Source organism: Zingiber officinale, chromosome 6B, assembly GCF_018446385.1.
Source record: "Zingiber officinale cultivar Zhangliang chromosome 6B, Zo_v1.1, whole genome shotgun sequence".
Taxonomy (NCBI): domain Eukaryota; kingdom Viridiplantae; phylum Streptophyta; class Magnoliopsida; order Zingiberales; family Zingiberaceae; genus Zingiber; species Zingiber officinale.
Genome location: NC_055996.1, coordinates 127,261,945 through 127,282,277, shown reverse-complemented (window position 1 = coordinate 127,282,277; position 20,333 = coordinate 127,261,945). Strand labels below are relative to the sequence as shown.

General features: G+C 38.8%; 2 protein-coding genes across 2 annotated transcripts; one reads left to right on the top strand and one right to left on the bottom strand.

Moving 5' to 3' along the window:
• Window positions 1-1,265: 1,265 nt before the first annotated feature.
• Window positions 1,266-6,292, top strand: LOC121991510 (mitogen-activated protein kinase kinase kinase 18-like). The gene is made up of 2 exons (XM_042545503.1): window positions 1,266-2,487; window positions 6,280-6,292. Exons 1-2 carry the CDS (start codon window positions 1,268-1,270, stop codon window positions 6,290-6,292), a joined length of 1,233 nt encoding a protein of 410 aa, XP_042401437.1. The 5' UTR covers window positions 1,266-1,267.
• Window positions 6,293-7,890: 1,598 nt separating this feature from the next.
• Window positions 7,891-8,418, bottom strand: LOC121991509 (non-classical arabinogalactan protein 30-like). The gene has a single exon (XM_042545502.1). It carries the CDS (start codon window positions 8,416-8,418, stop codon window positions 7,891-7,893), a length of 528 nt encoding a protein of 175 aa, XP_042401436.1.
• Between the last annotated feature and the right edge of the window lie 11,915 nt (window positions 8,419-20,333).

Here is a 20,333-nt window from a genome sequence, read left to right as displayed (position 1 = left end):
ATACCAACAAAAACCACTCAATTGCATAAAGTCTAGCTCCACGAGCTCTGCGTGTATTCCATTTTCATATAGTCTTGTATTTTTCAGGCACATATCAATGGCGTAGGCAAATTAACTTAAACTCTTTACGAAACCTATCAAATATCAATGTACTTTAGTTGGCACAAAAGTCACCCATTCATTCAAAATATAGAAATGACTCAGAAATTATCATGCAACCTTCTCACGAGCTTGAAACAATTTTATCCGCTTATGATTAGATGAACCATTACAGAGTAAAAAAATAGTTTTCAAAAATAAATATTATTAATAAAGATGTATGCTGATTTTGATAGATGGATTAAGTTAAGAGTTAGAAAAAAAACAAAATAAAATATAATTAATTTTCAAAAATATTCATTATTAGTAAGGACATATATGTGCCTCCACGGTTGTGAAATAGTGATAACACATTCAGAAAAATAATTAAGAGGACTATTCCAATTTTACTTAATAGGTAAATCGGAAGGTAGGCCAACCTAATATCAAATATATATACTTACTGTATACATTGATTTGGACATACTAATTAAGCTAGTTTTTTTTTTTGGTAAGGCATTTAGGACGTTTGATAGACACGTGGAGCACTTTCTTGGCAATAAATGAAACTCATCAAGACCCTTGGAGAATTCTGGCTTCATTTTTTTTTATTTTCGAAAAAAAAACACACACGCGCCCCTTCTTGTGGTGGGTTTAGGCGAAGCGTGTGCACGTTTTATCTCGCATTTTGTCCCACGCAAAAGGCAATAAAACACGTGGATTCCGTTGGCGGAAACTTTCATCTAGCTCCATAACCTACTGCATCCCCCAATTGCCATCCCTTGAATTCTTATCCATCACCAAATTACACACCCAACCGAATCGATGCGTCGCGCTCCCGATCATCCACGATTCCATTTCCATTTCCGATGATTAACGCTGCCAGTATTTTAACCTTCAGGGACGCGAAGGAAAAATCTAGAAAGAACATGTCACACATATAGCCAAAAATGGAAAAGAAATGAATGAGCATGCCACCTGGCACCGGTGGACGAGACTTGCAGCCCGTTTCGAATGACCGAATAATTTGTGCATCGTGCACGTCTCCAAGTGCCATGGATTAATGAACCAATAATATAAATAAATAAAAATTATTCCCATCCACGTCAGCTCGCTTAAAACGTTCCCGCGGCTAACTATAAATACAGGGGGCACCTCCTCCTCTGCTTCCTCGTCTCGTCCTCCGGCTATGGAGAGCAAAGGGGATAGTTGGATCAGGGGAATCCTCCTCGGACGCGGCTCCTTCGGAACGGTCAGCCTCGCTTTTGACCCCTCGGCCGTCCCCGCCGGGCGGATTTTCGCCGTCAAGTCCGTCTCCTTGGCCTCCGGCTGCAGCGCTTCGGTCGACTTCCTGGAAAACGAAATCCGGATCCTCGAGTCCCTCTCCTCTCCATTCGTCGTCGAGTACCTCGGCGACGATACCACCGTCGAGGCCGGCGCCGGAGTATGCCGGAACCTGCACCTGGAGTACCTTCCCGGCGGCACCGCGGCTGACTTGGGCGGCTGCGCAGACGAGTCGTCCGTGCGCGCCTACGCCCGGTGCGTGGCGCGCGCGCTCTGCTACCTCCACGACGTCGCCGGCGTCGTGCACTGCGACGTCAAGGGTCGGAACGTGCTGCTCGGAGAGGCCCCCGGCGTCGCCAAGCTAGCTGATTTCGGTTCCGCTATGAGGATTTCAGATGTTTTCTCGGGAGATCGGCGGAGCTTGCAAGGCACGCCATTATGGATGGCACCGGAGGTAGCGAGGGGGGAGATCCCAAGGCCGGAGTCGGACGTGTGGTCGTTCGGGTGCACCGTCATCGAGATGCTCACCGGCGTAGCACCGTGGTCATCTTGGAAGCCTAAGGACGCTGCCGAAGCCATGTTCCGGATCGGTTACGGCGCCGAGCTGCCGGAGTACCCATCTCATCTCTCGAAGCAGGGGAGGGACTTCCTCGACAAGTGTTTGAGAAAAGACCCAAAAGAACGATGGACGGCAGAGCAACTACTGCAGCACCCGTTCCTGGCTGAGGCAGAGCCTCCGACGGAGCAGACTCCGAGAGGAGTACTTGAATGGGCTAATTTGCAGTTAGACTACGAAAGCGATGACGACAGCTACGGCGACTTCGACTCTGTATGTTTGATCTCCGAGGGAATAGAAAGAGTAAGGGAATTAGCATCGAGTGGATCTCCTCCGGCAGCCTGGAACAACGATGGCTGGGAACAAGTAAGGAATCCAGAGGAATTGGCTGTGGATAAGTGTGGAAGAGAAGTGGAACAACAAAAGTGCTGGGAGATATCTAGAATGGATTGCTCTGTTTTTTCTGCTCTCTGTTCTTGGTGTTGCTTTGTTAAATGTGATCCGAGTTGTTACGATGAGATTATTGTCAATAGACAGTTACATGTTTTCTCCTCTGGTTTTTGTTTACGGTGTTTAGTTGATATTATTTTTTTTATAAAAAAAATAAATCAAGCAACAACGCAATACCAATTTTTGATAATCATGTTAGTTCAGGAAAAATGAATAAAAGTTTAATTTCATTTAGCCTTGAATCTATGCAACCAATGTTAGCCTCCTTGCGAGTAGCAAGCATCGAAAGCCAACTCATGGTGGATCTACATTAATTTAAATGCAATACAGTGGTTTAAATGCCTCTGAGAGAGTATTGATGAGTTTTTAAGAACTTTAAGAGCATACTAGTGGTCTCACGCTAGTATTTTGGCATGTAAATGTTCATCGAGGTGAATTGACCATTACACCTCGATTGAAAAGCCAAAGGTAAAAACATGCAAGTATTACTGCCACAAGAGCTCTTGAGCACTCCAAAACTTAAACCAGGATCCTCTGGATTGTAAGATTGTTAATAGGTGGGATTTTATTGATCCATCTGTTACCTTTGGATCGCAATCCCTGATCTGTTCTTGGACAGGGGTTGTTAATAGGTGAGATTCCATGGATCCTATTTGTAAAACAGGTGAGGTCGAGATCTCACCTATGAATGAAGTGATCCATCCTCTGGATTGTATTTTACGATCTAGAAGAGCCGGCCTCCCAAAACATATATATATATATATATATATACAGAAATAATATGCTGCGGACAAAGTCGTGCGAACCGCTGCGGACTTGCCTTCCTGATCGGTCACCAGTCCGATCAGGGAACCTCCTGATCGGTCTGTAGACCGATCAGAAAATGATCGGTTCCCTGATCGGTTTGGTGACCGATCAGGAAGGCATGTCCGCAGCGGTCCGCTCGGCTTTGTCCGCAGTATATCATTTCTGTATATATATATATGTGATTAGGGCATCCACAACGACGTTAACGCCTGAGGTATTAATGCCGACGTGGACAGAGTTTTTGGTACTACAACATTAACGCGTTCAAATCTTTGAACACGTTAATGCTACAGTACCAACTAAAAAATAAACATTAACGCATTTGAACGTTAAAAGTATTACAGATGCTCTTAGGCGAAATTAGCATGGAGACATTTTAGAATTTTTCACTTTAAAGAAGTATGTTTATTAGACATCTATAGAACTAGATACGAAAATTTCTCAAGGCAAAATCTCTCTTTGATCGAGAATCTACAATGTTTCATAATATACATTTTTTCTGATATTGTTATTCTTTTGATCAAACTTTTGATTTTCCCCGTATCTTCCAATATGCATACATGTGTTCTTCCTTATCGTCATAATTTCCAATATGCACATGATGTTCTTCTTCCAGTAAGGCAATAATGCACACATCATCATATCCAAACCCCAATTAGCCTGTGGGGCAAAAGTTGTATGGTCCAATCACCAATGGATTGCAACCTCTATTTCCAGAAGAGTTCTCATACTTGAATTGAAAAAGGGCTGGTGATAAGGAATGATGTGCAGATTCCATGCTGCACTCTCCCGTCTTGTGCTTAGAATTGAAGAGTACATATTCTTATCCAGCTCGCCGTGTCACCATGGTTTGTGGAGCTCAGGTTGCCATGAAAAATATGAAATGACAGCTTCAGCTTCCGGGTTTATGCTAAAGCTCACGTACTGTGGATTATTTGGGTCCCTCCCATGAGGGCACTTTATCCATTGCCCCAAGGACTGTTGTCTCGTCCTGCCAAAAGGGAGAAGAAGATTGTGGTTTCGGATGGCTGCATAAAGGTAGAAAAAAGATTGTGGTTTCAGATGATCCACATGAACTTTTTGCCTCAAGTTTTGGTCACAAAGTTATAGAGCGCTGTGTGAGGAAGATAGATAGACACCACCACCCGACGTAATGTTATCAAGATACGGAGAAGTTATTCGGATGCAAAGTGGCATTTAATGATTTGTCTTTTTTTGTTTTCGAAAAATAAGAATTAATACAGTTGGAATTAATGGTGTCTGTGTTGGCTTCATCATTGTATGCTGTAGAATTTCCATTTCCAAAAGGTTGAGAGTGAAAGCTACCACATGTCTTTTATTCTCGTTCCTGTGAAATCCAAACAGACCAATTAGATGGATAGAATAATGATTATTTTAAAGACTCTTTTTATCAAGAAATTTCAGAGAGGACGCAAGAAATTGTTAAACATAAAAACGTTTTTTTAGATTTAACAGAATAAAATTGATTTAAAATAAAAAATAATGACCTAGTACCAACTAGACAAATGCTTAAATATATCAAAATTCCTAAATTGTAAACAAATTAAAATAATCCTAACAGAAAAATAAAATATCCATAACCACCAAAAGACCTTAAACAATATTTTTTAGATTTAATTATAGATTTTTGAACAAATTTATACATTAAAAATTATATGATTTAATCTGAGTAAAAAAATTATGATCTCTTAAAATTTAGATCCTTTAATTTGCATCATCTATGTTGTTAAATCTTTTATAATGTTTGATTATCATTCATCATGAGAAATTCAATTTTGAATAAATGGGAAAATGGTCTGTGTCTAGAAGAATTTAATTTTATATTAAGAGTTTTAGAGTTTGGAGACGATATAGCTGATTTATATTGAATCATAATTTTTGATATTGTAAACATCTATAGATGCAATGGCGGAGCTGGCCCGGGTGAATTACTCGGGTTGATTTCAAGATGTGGGTCACAAGTGTTGACACAAAGATCATCAACGTCAGTGTTCAGGGTTAGTCGTCGACAATAATGTCACTGCCCCAAACTAGCCGCCGACACCGACATCGCCACCTCGTGCTAATAATCCATGTTTCTTACTTTTTCTTTTTCTTCCATTATTATATTTTTTCCCCCGTTGTGGGCTACCCGGCTTATAGGTAGTCATGCATGTGGCTTCGTCCTTTATAGATGATACACTTGCGAGCGTGCCAATAAGGATGTGTGGATACGTCTAACAAAACCTCTAAGCACTCCACAGATTGCCACGTCAAGATTACGTATCGACATATTAGATAAATAGATTCCGTGACTTTAACACACAGGGACGGACCGAAAGAGGGGCTAAGGGGGAGCTTTAGCGCCCCCCCCCCTCGAGTTCGTCGGAACCATCTAGTATGGCGGTTCTTGCCTGTGGGGCTGCTTTTACAGCTCCCCAATCTTTTTCTCCAATAGACTTTTATGCAAGGAGGTGATGAAGCGGATGGTGTTGGTGGAAAAATGGAGTCTAACCTGAGCTCGAGGCCTTCCACCTTCCATCTTCTCTCGCCCTTCTTCCCACCCAAAAGGACTTACCCAAAAGGACACGTTGAAGTGAATCTGCGCATGCGATCAGTAATGGCAATAACGAATGCAGAGTGGATTCAGTCCTCTTGTAAAAAAAATTTCTAATTCCATCCCTATTGACACATATACACCTTCATGATCTATCACTATAAAAACACCACCACATTCCACTTCTTAGAGTGAATAGATTCATGAATCATCCTACAACAAACAAAAAGGGATACAGTATTTAAACTCTATATTTAATTTTGTTCCTGTATTCTGTCCCAAAATGAGTACACAGCAGTTTGAGTTTCCCCAAAAATGTTTGACATTTGGCTTGTTCTCGTAGATCTCAGTGTCAAATCGAAGACCCAGTTCTGAGTTAAACGTCTCCAAATGAGGCATGTTGACTGTAGCAAGATTTTCTTATGAGATCAAAACATTGCATAATTTTAGCAGGAGGAAAGTTGCGGTGCGTCGTAATAGACGATCGTGCAAACTGTTAAGACTGTTTATGGTAAACATTGGATTGTGTTCTTCCTATTATTTACAGGTATGATGGGTGAGATATGGTCAGTAGTTCCTGCTATGCTTAAAACATACTCAGGTAGAAGAAGTAGATTAAATCATCCATTTTAATTAGATTAAATCGAGCCAATCCATTTAAAACAAGCAAGTTTTTAGAAAACTTATTTTTTAATTTTTTAATTCTCTTACAAAATTTTCTTTGAAAACTTTTATCGAGGAAAACTGCTGCTTCCCTTGAGAGCAACTATCCAGTACTGGAACTACAAGCTTATATTGCAGGGGAAAAAAAGTTTGAAAATGATATGTTCAAACAAAAAATCTTAAGAAAAAGTTTAAAGATAAATATATAAATGATGGGACCTACAAAAAATGAAATGATAGGTCATGAATTTATGTATCTATCCTTGAGCTTTTTTTTCAGATTTTTTTCTTGTACATATAATTGTTCAAAAAGTTTTTACAAGATTTTCTTTGAAAACTTTTACCGAGGAAAGAACTGCTGCTTGCCTCGAGTAACTCTTGAGATCATCCGACTGACAGAGAGAGGAAAAAAACACAGAAGCATTATTAATCAGATTTGAAAGGTAGAGAGATGATATGCTACATATAATTCGGATGTCAATTAAAAGAAGATTTTAAATCAGACAAAATGCTATGACGGGAAGTAAGAATCGTCTTTGCACATGTTCAAAAGAGCAAACGTTGGTCGGATGAGGAGTTATGTCATCTTAATTTTGACCGTATCGGCGTATAACATTCCGTATTAATTATTATTATTATTATTATTATTATTATTTTTCAAATAATCGATAGAGGAATCTGTCTTGTCTTCATTCGTTGACTAGTCAAATTGAGTTGACACAGCAGGCGAATCATTTATAATTATCCCATGCCATACTCCTGATCCACCTCATGCTCATTTCCCACATTTATCTTCTTCCTTCCTGGTTAATTCGTCTCTATCTACTTGCGTTTTTATTTTAAGCCACACTTCGCTGGTGGCGTGACAACGCACTTAACCCCATCATGATATGCACAAATCTAGTTGATGGTGGCTCTAACCTTCTATTATTTATACTTTAACAAATAAATTGCTTTTTGTAGGTAACCATACACAATGCATACTTTACGTATCCACCACAGTCAACACGATCCACATTCCAAAGTCGGATTAGTGCGTTTTGTCGCAGTGCTCGCAAGCCCATTAATCTGGCCGTGATTATTCCAATTAACTAAGACCATTTTGGCAAAAAAAAAAAGTGATTTTTTTCCTTTCTCAAAAGTTGTCTTTAGTTAAGTCTTAATATAATCTATTGTTTGTATTTTATAAAGTGTCGCGGCTTGTCAGAGTCTTGGAGATTGGAAAAAAAAACTGAAAGACGAAGCACGCCTGAATGTGACACCCATTTAGGACTTCCTCAGACAGATACAGTTTGACATTTAATTTTCGAATTTATCTCTCGGTAAAAAATTTGAAAATTCTGATGGTAAAGTATTCGATAACAATATTATTTTGGTACTCAGATATGCCCCATGAACAGCGTTTGTAACTGACAGTTACATGCATGATCCATTATTTCAAGACGATTCAAAAAATTGAAACCTTAAACTATCACAGAGAAGATTAATTAATTAGCTAATCGCTCGATTGGGATTGCGTGGAGGTCTTGGGCGGGCAGTGCGGCGGCCGGAAGGCCAGCGGCCCGGCCGCGTAGACGTCGATGTCGGCGTACTGCCCCGGGACGGTGGTGTTCTGGAATCGGAGAGGCGCCCCTTGCAGGCCTCCGTTGACGTCGGTGGCGGCGCTGCAACGTTGGTCCGGCGACTCCAGGAGGCGCGCGCCGCACGCCTCCGCGGGGTCGAAGTATCCGCCGCGCATCGTCGTCGTGAAAAGTTCCGCGAATACGTAGCCGTTTTTGTCCGCCTTGGCCGCCCGGTAGAGCACCACCCGGCCCCGGTGGTCCCGGCACGTCACCACCAGCCTCGCCCCCGGCAGCGGCCGGGCCCCCGACAGATCCCACGTGCCCACGCTGCCGCAGCCCTGGCAGCTCACCAGCCCTTCCATCGCCACGATCACCTTCTTGCTGATCTCCTCCGCCTCGGCCGTCGTAGCCGCCGCCAGCACCGCCGCCACGAGCACCGCGCACCAAATCTTAGTCGCCATACGATCTACCGAAACGAAGGACAAATGCTCCCTTCCATCGAAAGGCAGGTGCCGCGGATTATAACGACAAACACGATCGATCCGGTTCATACTCTGAACCCGGTTCATAAATAGAAGGACAAAGAACCAAAATTGTTAGGGAAATTTCACTGTACCACCAAATGATCAGATATTTCAAGTAATTATACACTACCGCAGAGTTTATCCCTTATGATCGATCCTTATCTTGATTATACAATATATTGACTTTGTGGGGGCAAACTGAAAATACCACTAGACTCTTTAGTTGGTGGAAGGCGAATTTGGTTTAGAATAAAAATTGAGTGATTCCTAAGTAACACACTTTTTTCAAAATTTAAAAAAAGGAAGAAGAATAGATGGAGAAATTTAGTAAGTGGGTTATGGCCAGTTTAGCGTTGATTCATGGGGTTCAATGGCGTCAGTTGTGGCGCATATTAATGTCTCTGAGCCAAACGCATCACTGTCGAGCGTCGACCGGTCGATTGCTTTACCATTAATTCATAATGGCGACGCTTGCGAAGGGATGGTCCTTCTTCTATTTTTAAAAAACAAACGAAAAGTGGTTTTTTTCTTGTTATAACATAAAGGTTTAAGTAAGCCCATGAAATTAAATATATATTCATGTGATGGAATCCTTCGACCCCGTGAAGCTATGCTGAGTTGTTAATTAAAGTTAAAATGGATCAGATGTGACCCAAAGGATGAAGGCCAGATAAGATTTAAATTTGATCGAGTTTACTCTGTACATTCGTTTTCAAAAATATAATTTGTCTGGAGACATAATCTGTCGAAAGACAAGACATTATTTTTTTCGCTCTCAAATCCCAGCTCGTCCTTGCTCAGCCTTGGTCGTCAATTTCATCCATGCCTCAATCTTAAATTTCGACATTATTTTTGTCTCGATCTCAATCGTCGATATTCTACACGCCTCAATCTTAGGCCTCGACGTCATTCATGTTCTAGTTAGTCGTCGACATCTTTCGCACTCAATTTCAAGTCCTAACATCACACTTTTGACATCGGGCAAGATATTAATTATCTTACAGGCTGACGAGATGAGAAAAATTGAGGAAAAGATAAAAAGAGAAATCTTCAAAAGGAAACTTTTTATTAACACTAGAGAATTAATCTCTCAACATATAAACATAATTCTTATATAAACTACAACCTAAGACTTAAATAAGAAAAGAAATTATAATTAACATATTTTAATTCCAATTTTATAAAAAAAATATATTTGTATCCGAAAAGAAAAAAATAATTAACATAACTATATTAATTCAAATCAAGACACAAATCAAGATAAATCTTCTCTAAAAAATATCAGGAATATGAAAATTACCTTAAATATCTAAAAATAAAAATAAAAATACCAAAGGGTTTAAATGGTAGAATTTATGGCTAAAAATTTGATGGTTACGATTTACTGATAACAAACGCAGGTTTTCAAATTTTGCATGCGTGACGACACACAAAGTCTGATTCCGAATCCCGAGTCAAAAGTTATGTCCGTTTGAAATTTAAAGTCTCATATTAGGCTTCAACAGGGGTTGGGCCTGCATGTTGGAAATGAGGATAGTGGGGAACGTGGCCCATATTCCCCACTACACATAATGGAAAAGTCCATTATGCCCCTAGTGTATTTCCCTATATAAAGGGGGTCCGTCCAAGGCTCATGGTGTGTGAAATCGCGATCGTGCGACGAGAGTAAGAGGAGAACATCCAAAGCGGCGGGATTTGGTTTGTGGAATTGCGGAGGGCTTTCTGATCCTGTGATCGCTCTTCCGATAGCGAGCTTCGTCATTGCCGATTGCGGATCTGCGGGAGATCGCTGTAAGTTTTTATCGCATTTAATTAATTCGTCTATCATACATTTAGAACATATTTTCTACAATGGTATCAGAGCGCGTAGTTATTTCTAAATGTTTATAGACGAATTATGAAATTGTCATTTGAATGCTTTCTCGTTTTGTCATTTCCCGGCGCTGTTTTGCACGACTAATGTGTCGTAGCATACACGTTGTGCCCAATTTGTAAAATCGCTACCGCTGGATTTACCGGCGATGGCAGTCCGTGGCCGTTGTTGGCGTCCTGGCTGGCCGGCTATGTGTTGGTGGCTAGAACAGTCAGAACCACTGTCGGCAATCTCGTCGAGCCTAAAATTGATTGGTTTTTGGTGCTGGAAAGAACCGGCTACCACCGGCAGAGGCTGGCGATAATTTCCAGTTTGACCGGCGACCGTGTCCGTGGCGGCGTGGGCGGTTTACGCGGTGTGATTGAAGAAGGCGGCGTGGCAGCGTGTGCGGCGTGCGCAATGTGCACGATGTGCTCGACGAGCGGACGTGGGTGCGGCGGAGAAAACGGAGGCACGTTGTTCGTTTTTTTTAATAGGATAAGTTCTATTTAAAAAAAATGAAAACAAAATTTTTTAATTTCGAACAGAATAGAGAATTGGTTTCATGCATAGATTTTAAAGCTTACGTGTTTAAAAAAAAAAACGTGAGTGAAATTGCTGCATGCAATTAAATATAAAAAAAAAGAAACTTTTAGTTTCGTATATTTTTTTTATATATGCAAAAATTTTAAACTCCTGTGTTTTGAAAAAAAAAAATTTATATGCATGGTGAAATTAATTAAAATTAGGATTATTGGTTCATTTTTTAATTAATTATATGGGTTTAAACTGGTTGGTCCAATTAGACCCGGTTTAGATTAAATCATTGGGTTTAATTAAACCAATTTGATCCAATCCCAAATAAATTTGGGTTGATTAATTGGACTTGAACCAAATATGATCAAATGACCAGATTTGTTCTATTGGATCAGATTTGATCAAAACAATTAGATTTGTTCTAATTGGTCGGACTTAAATCAATGGGCATTGGTTTGATCAAACGGATCTGAGTTTGATCAATAAGTATGAAATTGGTAGAAATGAACTTAGAGAAAAGGTAACAGGACATAGGCACAAAATCCTTGTCCAATTAGATTAGTTCTAATTAAGGACATTGGACCAAGCTTAGGATCTGGATCCCTAATCCGATGGGTCTGGCCAATTAGATTAGTTCTAATTGTTGACTTAAACTCCTGAAAATCGAGAAGATTTGTTTTTCTTAATTTATTATGTTGGTACTATGCCTGTATAAATTGAAATAAGCCGGTTTTGTACTGGTTAGTCGGTTTTGTACTGACTTATTTATTTTCAATTTTTCATATGGCTAGTCGTGATTTACGACAACATGAGCTTTGGGAGGAGATTAAGGAGCTTGATTTCGACCCTGTTCTAGGACTCGGATGGCTTATTGGTCGGCTCGATCGGTTGTTCTGGAAACTCGAGCGAGAAGAATTTCCAGTAGAAGACACACACAGAAGATTTGCTCTAGTCTATTCACTGCCAGAAAACCTTAGGCAGATAGCATTCCAACTTTGGGATGATTATGATGGACACATCTCGTACTCAGAGATGTGCAGACAGTTGCTTCATCTCTATTGGGATCCTGAAGACCCAGAGGAGGATCCAGATGAATCTGAAGAGGATTCAGAAGATCCTGAAGATCCTCTAGAGGAGGATCTAGAAGAATCTGAAGAGCATTCAGAAGAGCCTGAAGATCCAGATGAATCTGAAGAGGATCTGGGAGAGTGTGTGTGGGATCCAATTGAAAATCTTGAAGTTGTCTTGCCTGGGATTACCCCAAATGAGTCCAGGCTGAGAGGGATTAGATTAGCCACTGCACTAGTGTCTGTCCTAGTGAGAGTGGTAGTTGCCTATCTAGTTTATTAGAGTTCTGTTATTTTTATTGTCATTTTGTATGAACAATAGTTAGTCTATTTCATTCATGTCAGTTGATTATATGTTAACAATTTGCAGCATAATTTTATATTAATGATATGTTCATTTATTTATGCTGTTTGCTTGACATGATGCATGATTAGTTCATGATATATTAAATGATTAGTTCATTTAATTAAAAAAATATGATATATTAAATGATTAGTTCATTTAATTAATGAATTCATGATATTATAAATGATTAGTTCATTTGTTGGGATGTATGTAATAGAATTGATTAATATTAATTTGATTGGTCATACGGATGATGAGTGAAAACATAGTTGTCACTTGATTTTGTAAACCAATTCAAAGTAATATTAAGTCAATCATAAATTGCATACATATGATTTACACTGAATACTAAATAATGTGTTTATTTATGATAGATTATGACAACTAAAAACGTAATAGCTGAACTCAACAAAGGTGAAAAACTTAATGGGGATAACTATAAGATCTGGCACCTTAGGATACAATATGTACTTGAGGAACAAGAAGTTCTAGAGGCTGTAAATCAGGTTATGGAAGTACCTGTAGATGGTCCCACTGCACAACACAGACGAGATCTTGATGCCTATAAGGCATGGAAGAAAAAGGACTCCACTGCAAAGGGTATATTGATTAGTTCAATGGTAGACGACCTAACTTTTGAATATGAGTCATATCTTACGGCTCATGAAATCTGGGTTGCCCTTAAAGAAAAATACAGTGGAGTAAGTCTGAGCAAGCTTCGACAGCTGACAATTAAATTTGACAGCTATAAAAAGCGTCCGAATATGTCAATGGTTCAACACCTCAGGGAGATGTCGAACATGATTCGGGAGCTTAAAACTGCTGGTCATGAGTTGACTGATGAACAACAAGTTCAAGCAGTTATTCGTTCACTTCCAGATTCTTGGGAGACCATGAAGCAGACCTTAACTCACAGTGAGAGTATCAAGACTTTCACTGATGTCTCACGCCATGTAGAATTGGAGGCGGAGAGAGTTGAATCTGCAAGGATTTCTGGACAAGCCTATGTGGCTGTAAGTTCTGCTGGATCATATGGATCCAAGAAAAAGAAATGGTTCAAGAAAGAGAATGGAAAGAAGAGGGAAGCTGCTGTTGTGGGACAAGTCCCAATCAAGAAGATAGCCAAGAAGACTGGAAAGAAACCTAAAAACAAGTTGACTTGTTTTAACTGTGGCAAAAAGGGTCACTTTGCTCGGGAGTGCACTGAGCAGAAAAAGGTAAATCCAAGTGTGTCTTCTTTTCAAGAGTATTTTGTTGCTAGTTCAGTGTTGTTAGCTGATTTTTATCCTGTGGATTATAGATTCGGGAGCAACCAACCATGTAGCTCGGGAACGAGTTACATTTGTTGAGTACCGTCGTGTACCAGCTGGCAACAAGTGGATCTATGTGGGAAATAATGCAAGAGTTGAAGTCAAAGGAGTCGACACTTGCAAACTCAACCTACGTGGTGGTAGAGTTTTATTTCTACATGATGTCCTGTATGCACCTGAAATTCGACGGAATCTTGTTTCCGTTACGTGTCTTCTTGATTTAGGGTATTGTATTAATTTTTACAGTCGGTCTGTTGAACTTAAGATTGACTCAGTGTTAATCGGATATGGTTTTTTAACAAATGATTTTATGGTTCTTGATGTAGAACCAGATGTCAATTATGCTATTGATGGTTGTTTTTCAAGCATTGCTTTAACTAGTGATGCAGATATAACTGATGAGGTTTGGCATGCTAGATTAGGACACATAGGACAAGAACGTATGAATCGGTTAGCTAGAGAGGGTCTATTGGGCACTCGAGCTAAGATTCAATTGTCTATATGTGAGCATTGTCTTGCTGGAAAAGCAATTAGGAAACCATTTGGTAAGGCTATTAGATCTGAATCGACATTGCAGTTAATTCATTCGGACATTTGTGGTCTAATGAATGTGAAGGCTAGACATGGAGCTTCCTATTTCATTACATTTATTGATGATTTCTCTAGGTTCGGTAATGTGTATTTGATTTCTCACAAATATGAAGCATTAGATTGCTTCATTCGTTATATGAACGAGGTTGAGAATCAAACAGAACGTAAAGTTAAGGCTTTACGCACTGACCGTGGAGGGGAGTATTTGTCTGATATGTTCAAGACAATATGTAATGATAGAGGGATTATTAGACAGTTAACAATCCCTGGAACTCCACAGCAAAATGGGGTAGCTGAAAGAAGAAATAGGACTCTTCTTGAAATGGTTAGGTCTATGATGGCGCAAGCTAATTGGCCAATCTCCTATTGGGGAGATGCATTATTAACTGCAGCCTATGTACTTAACAAAGTGCCTTCAAAGTCAGTTCCATCTACCCCATATGAACGTTGGACAGGCAGGAAACCAGATTTGAGTAATCTGAGACCCTGGGGGGCAGCTGCTTATGTTCATGATAGTTCTCACAAGTATGGAAAACTAGGGCCTAGAGGTAAGAAATGTATCTTTATAAGATATCATGAGACCTCCAAAGGTTATGTTTTCATAGGTGAGCAACTAGATGGAACCATCTCCGAAATAGACTCGAGAGATGTGACTTTTCTCGAAACAGAGTTCCCAATCAGAGGTGATGTTCCTCTATTTGAGGAGGATGAGATATTATCAACAAGAGAGGTGTCAAAAGGGATACCTGAGTCTAGTCAACCGAGTGGGAGTGATATGCCGAGTCATGAGTTGACTTCTCAACAACCCAACTTACGGAGAAGTGTTCGTAAGATCAAATCTAAGAAGAGGTTTGATATTGAGAATGAGGCATTAGTTACACTTCCAATTGACGACGACGAGCCTCAATCCATTGAGGAAGCATTGGGATGTAGAGTTAGAGAAAAATGGAAAGCTGCAATGGTTGAAGAGATGGAGTCCATGTTTCAAAATCATGTTTGGGACTTAGTCGATCTTCCTCCAGGCCGAAGGGCTATTGGGAATAAATGGATTCTCAAAATAAAGAGGAAAGCAGATGGATCGATTAACAGATACAAAGCTCGTTTAGTAGCAAAAGGATATACCCAAATGGAGGGTATTGACTTTGAACAGACATTTTCTCCCGTAGTGAAATTTGTATCAATAAGAGTTATTTTGACCTTTGTGGCACATTATGACTTAGAATTACATCAAATGGATGTAAAAACCGCTTTCCTTAATGGTAATCTTGACGAAGAAATCTATATGGTTCAACCAGAAGGTTTCATTGCTGAAGGCCAAGAGCAAAAAGTATGTAGACTTAGAAAGTCTATATATGGGCTAAAGCAAGCGTCAAGACAATGGAACATAAGATTTAACGAAGTCGTTTTATCTTATGATTTTGAGATGATCAATGAGGATCATTGTGTTTTCCTAAAAAGGGAAAAAGGAAAGTATGTCATTTTATCATTATATGTTGATGATATGTTGATAGCTGGAAATGACATAGAATATGTGAATGAAGTCAAGAAGTGGCTGTCATCACAATTTGATACAACAGATATGGGAGAAGCTGAATACATCTTAGGGGTGAAGATCATAAGAGATCGTCCTAAAAGACTTTTGGGTCTGTCACAAGAGTCTTATATAAATAAGATGTTACATCATTTCAGCATGTCTAATTGCAACATAGAACATACACCTATTGTGAAAGGTACTGTGTTGAGCAAGAGTATGTGTCCTAAAACTCCAGAGGAAATAGCTGAGATGAATAAAAAACCATATGCCAGTGCTATTGGTAGTTTGATGTACACTATGTTGTGTACACGTCCCGATATCAGCTATGTTGTGGGCTTGGTCAGTCGCTTCCAGTCAAATCCAGGACCGAGACACTGGAAGGCAGTAAAAAGGATATTCAGATATCTGAAGGCGACAACAGATTATTGTCTCTGTTTTCAAGGATCAGATATGAGTCTGAAAGGTTATTCAGATGCAGATTGGGCTGGAGACCTGAATGATAGAAAATCCACATCAGGCTATGCATTCTTGCTGAATGGTGGCGCCATCTCCTGGAACATCAAGAAACAAGCTTGTGTAGCTTTGTCGACTATGGAAGCTGAATATGTGACATGTTCAGCAGCTGTGCAAGAAGCAGTCTGGTTGAGAAGGTTTCTGAAGCATCTGAAAATTGCTGAGGATAGTGGGTGTTGGTTGCTACTCGGAAAACCTATAGGTTCCACTGTACAAAAATTTTGTACAAAGGTCTGAACCTTTTCCTAGCTACCATGTGTTCTTTTAAATTAAATTTTGGATCGCCTGCGGAACTTAACACGTTTGATCCAAAACTTAATCTATTTGTTCTTTTAGGTTTTGACTTGGATCTCCTGCGGAACTTAACACGTTCGACCCAAGTCTCCTTAAGTTATTAATTCCATTAAATATTAATTTCCATAAAAGGTTCCCAGTACTGACGTGGCGAGGCACATGGCCTTCTTGGATATGGGAGCAACCACCACCGACTAGACAAAACCTTTAATAGAAAGCTAATATTTAATTTCCTAAAATAACTTTAGGTTAACCAAAGAGAACAATCAAATCACAAGGAAAAGAAAGAAACAAAAGAACACAACTTCGAAAAACCATATTCGAAACACTAGAACGTAAGCCTCTTGTATTTGGTATTATTTCCAAAAATAACTAGTATGATGCGGAAAGAAAAATTACTAGTTATACCTTTTAGAAAAACCTCTTGATCTTCTACCGTATTCCTCTTCTTATCCCGGACGTCGTGTGGGCGACGATCTTCCGAAACGAGAACCACCACGCACCTTCTTCTTCTCCAAGCAAGGTTCGGCCACAAGAAGAACCACCTCCAAGGAAGAAGAACTTGATCACCACCAATACTCCAAGGGATCTTCAAGATGAGGCTTCCTCCTCTTCTTCTTCTCCTTCCTAGGTCCGGCCACCAACAAGAGCTCCAAGAGATGTATGGTTCGGCCACCAAAAGAGAAGAAGGGAGAAAGGGCAGGCCACACAAGAAGAAGAAAAGAGGGAGAAAAATAGAATAGATTCGTTAGCCATGAAGCCTCCTCTACCCCTCTTTTATAATCCTTGATCTTGGCAAATAAGGAAATTTTAATAAAAACTTCCTTAATTCTTTTGCCATTGAAAAGGAAAATTTATTTAATTAAAATAATTTCCTTTCTCAATTTTATAATGGTCGGCCACAATAAAAACTCCAAGCAAATAAAATTTTAAACACCAATTAAAACTTCCTTATTTGCTTCCGAAATTTTATAAAATTTCTCAATAATTTTATCCCTTCATGATTGGTTTATAAAAAGGAAATTTAATAAATTAAAATCTTTCTTCTAAACATGTGGATAAAAGAAAGTTATCTCTAAAAATTAAAATCTCTTTAATCTACAAATAAGGAAAGATATCAAATCTTTTCTTAATTTTTTGTAGAAACTTATAAAGAGAATATTTAATTTTTAAACTTTCTTTAAATCATGAACATGATTTAAAAGGAAAGTTTTCTTAAAATTTAAAATCCTCCTTTAATCAACAAATAAGGAAAGATTTCAAATTTTAAACTCTCTTTAAACATATAGATGATTTACAAATAAGGAAAGTTTTACCAAAAATTAAAACCATCCTTTTAAACTACAAATAAGGAAAGAGATTAATCTCTTCTCTTAATCTTTTGTAGAAAGCTATAAAAGGAAATTTTTAATTTTTAAACTCTCTTTTAAAAACATGATATCCACATAAGAAATCATTTTAATAAAAATCCTTTTTAATATTCTAGTGGCCGGCCACCTAAGCTTGGGACCCAAGCTTTGGCCGGCCACCAACTTAACTCATCCACTTGGTCTTGGCCGGCCCTAGCTTGGGTTCCAAGCTAGCTTGGCCGGCCCCATTGGATGGGTAAGAAGGTGGGTATGCGGTGGGTATAAATCTCTATATACTAGAGGCTACGATAGGGACCGAGAGGAGGAATTGGTTTTGGTCTCCCGATAAAATTAAGCATCCCGTGTTCGCCCCGAACACACAACTTAATTTTATCAATAATAATTCATTCCACTAGAGAACTATTATTGAACTACCGCACCAATCCCAAATTACATTTTGGGCTCCTTCTTATTATGAGTGTGTTAGTCTCCCTGTGTTTAAGATAACAAATGTCCACTAATTAAGTAAGTTACTGACAACTCACTTAATTAATATCTAGCTCCAAGAGTAGTACCACTCAACTTCATCGCCATGTCGGACTAAGTCCACCCTGCAGGTTTAACATGACAATCCTTATGAGCTCCTCTTGGGACATTCTCAACCTAGATTACTAGGACACAGTTTCCTTCTATAATCAACAACACACACTATAAGTGATATCATTTCCCAACTTATCGGGCTTATTGATTCATCGAACTAAATCTCACCCATTGATAAATTAAAGAAATAAATATCAAATATATGTGCTTGTTATTATATTAGGATTAAGAGTACACACTTCCATAATAACCGAGGTCTTTGTTTCTTTATAAAATCAGTATAAAAGAAACGACCTCAAATGGTCCTACTCAATACACTCTAAGTGTACTAGTGTAATTATACAGTCAAGATAAACTGATACCTAATTACACTACGACCTTCTAATGGTTTGTTCCTTTCCATTTTGGTCGTGAGCTACTGTTTATAATTTATAAGGTACTGATAACATGATCTTCTGTGTGTGACACCACACACCATGTTATCTACAATATAAATTAATTGAACAACTACTTTTATCATAAATGTAGTTATTTGACCAATGTGATTCTTATTTCTAGATAAATGTTTATACCAAAAGCTAGACTTTTAGTATACACTCTAACAGTGGGAGTCCAGTAACTGTCTACTGTGACAGTCAAGCTGCAATAGCTTTTTCCAAGGATCCCAAATATCATAGCAAAGGCAAGCATATAGAAATTAAATATAATTTTGTAAGGGATATTGTGGCTAAAAGAAAAGTCATTCTTGAGTATGTCCCTACACGTGTTATGCTTGCAGATCCTTTTACTAAGCCAATGACTAAAGAGTCATTTAAAGAACATGTAAAGTCTTTGGGACTTTGTAGAATGTAACAATATTAAAATAACAATCAAACTTTGTGTTATGATTGTGTAATTTGTCATAATTTATTCAGTGTATATGTTGTATTTGTTAAATTCATGTAAGATCTCGGTGAGCATGTTGGCAGGTGGAGATTGGTCCACTCACATGGACAATCATCTCTGTTTGTTAAGTACAAATAGGGGTAAGACCGTTACTTATGAAACAGTTTACGTAGCTGAAATTATGATATTAGAGACAGATTCATAAGTTGAGGTCGCCTTGATAATTGTGTCAAGATGAGATCATTTATGTATAAATAATGATCGAAGTAAATGAACCCACCATTTACTGAACCTGTTGAAATCCAGATTAGAATTCATATGTTGAATTCAGGATTAAACGTTAGGTATGTCTAGATCGAAATCTGTATGATGTTAAATTTGAAGACAACATGCACTCTTTTTTTTTAGTAAAGAGAATAACATCATAGCATGTGATTCATACCACATGTGCTATTGCGACAATAAAGGTAGTAGGAGAATAAATCCTTGTTTCTCTACTATGTGAGACCTTTGAGATTATATGTTAATCTTAATTTTTTGCCTTAGTGACTATTTAGCTGTCTACTTGAAGTTTTAATCAGTGTCTGCTACTTTAGCGTGTATCCTATGGCTATGGATGATTCGGTCTATGGAGCATAACTAGGAAAGCGACTGATTAAAATGAATTGATTCTAGCTAAAAAGGAAGATTAAATATATTTACATCTTTTGTTGTTATTCACAGGTCGACCCATTTCTGTTATGTACGGAAATGAATGTGAATATTGGATATGGAACATGCTCATGACATAATGGTCATTATAAGGGATTAGAGATGTTCATATCGATGTAAATGAAAATTATTTAATCTGGGTAAATAGCAAGACATGGATATCTTCAAGATAATGGCTGTGTGTCACTTGAAGATCGGATGGATTCTGGATAAAGGCTATGTGCCACCAGGAAAGTGGCTAAGTGCCATAAAGAGTGTGTCTC

What these genes read in the sequence shown, in the direction of transcription:
- LOC121991510 (XM_042545503.1), top strand. Translation starts at nt 1,268, where the DNA reads ATGGAGAGCAAAGGGGATAGTTGGATCAGGGGAATCCTCCTCGGACGC.
- LOC121991509 (XM_042545502.1), bottom strand. Translation starts at nt 8,418, where the DNA reads ATGGCGACTAAGATTTGGTGCGCGGTGCTCGTGGCGGCGGTGCTGGCG.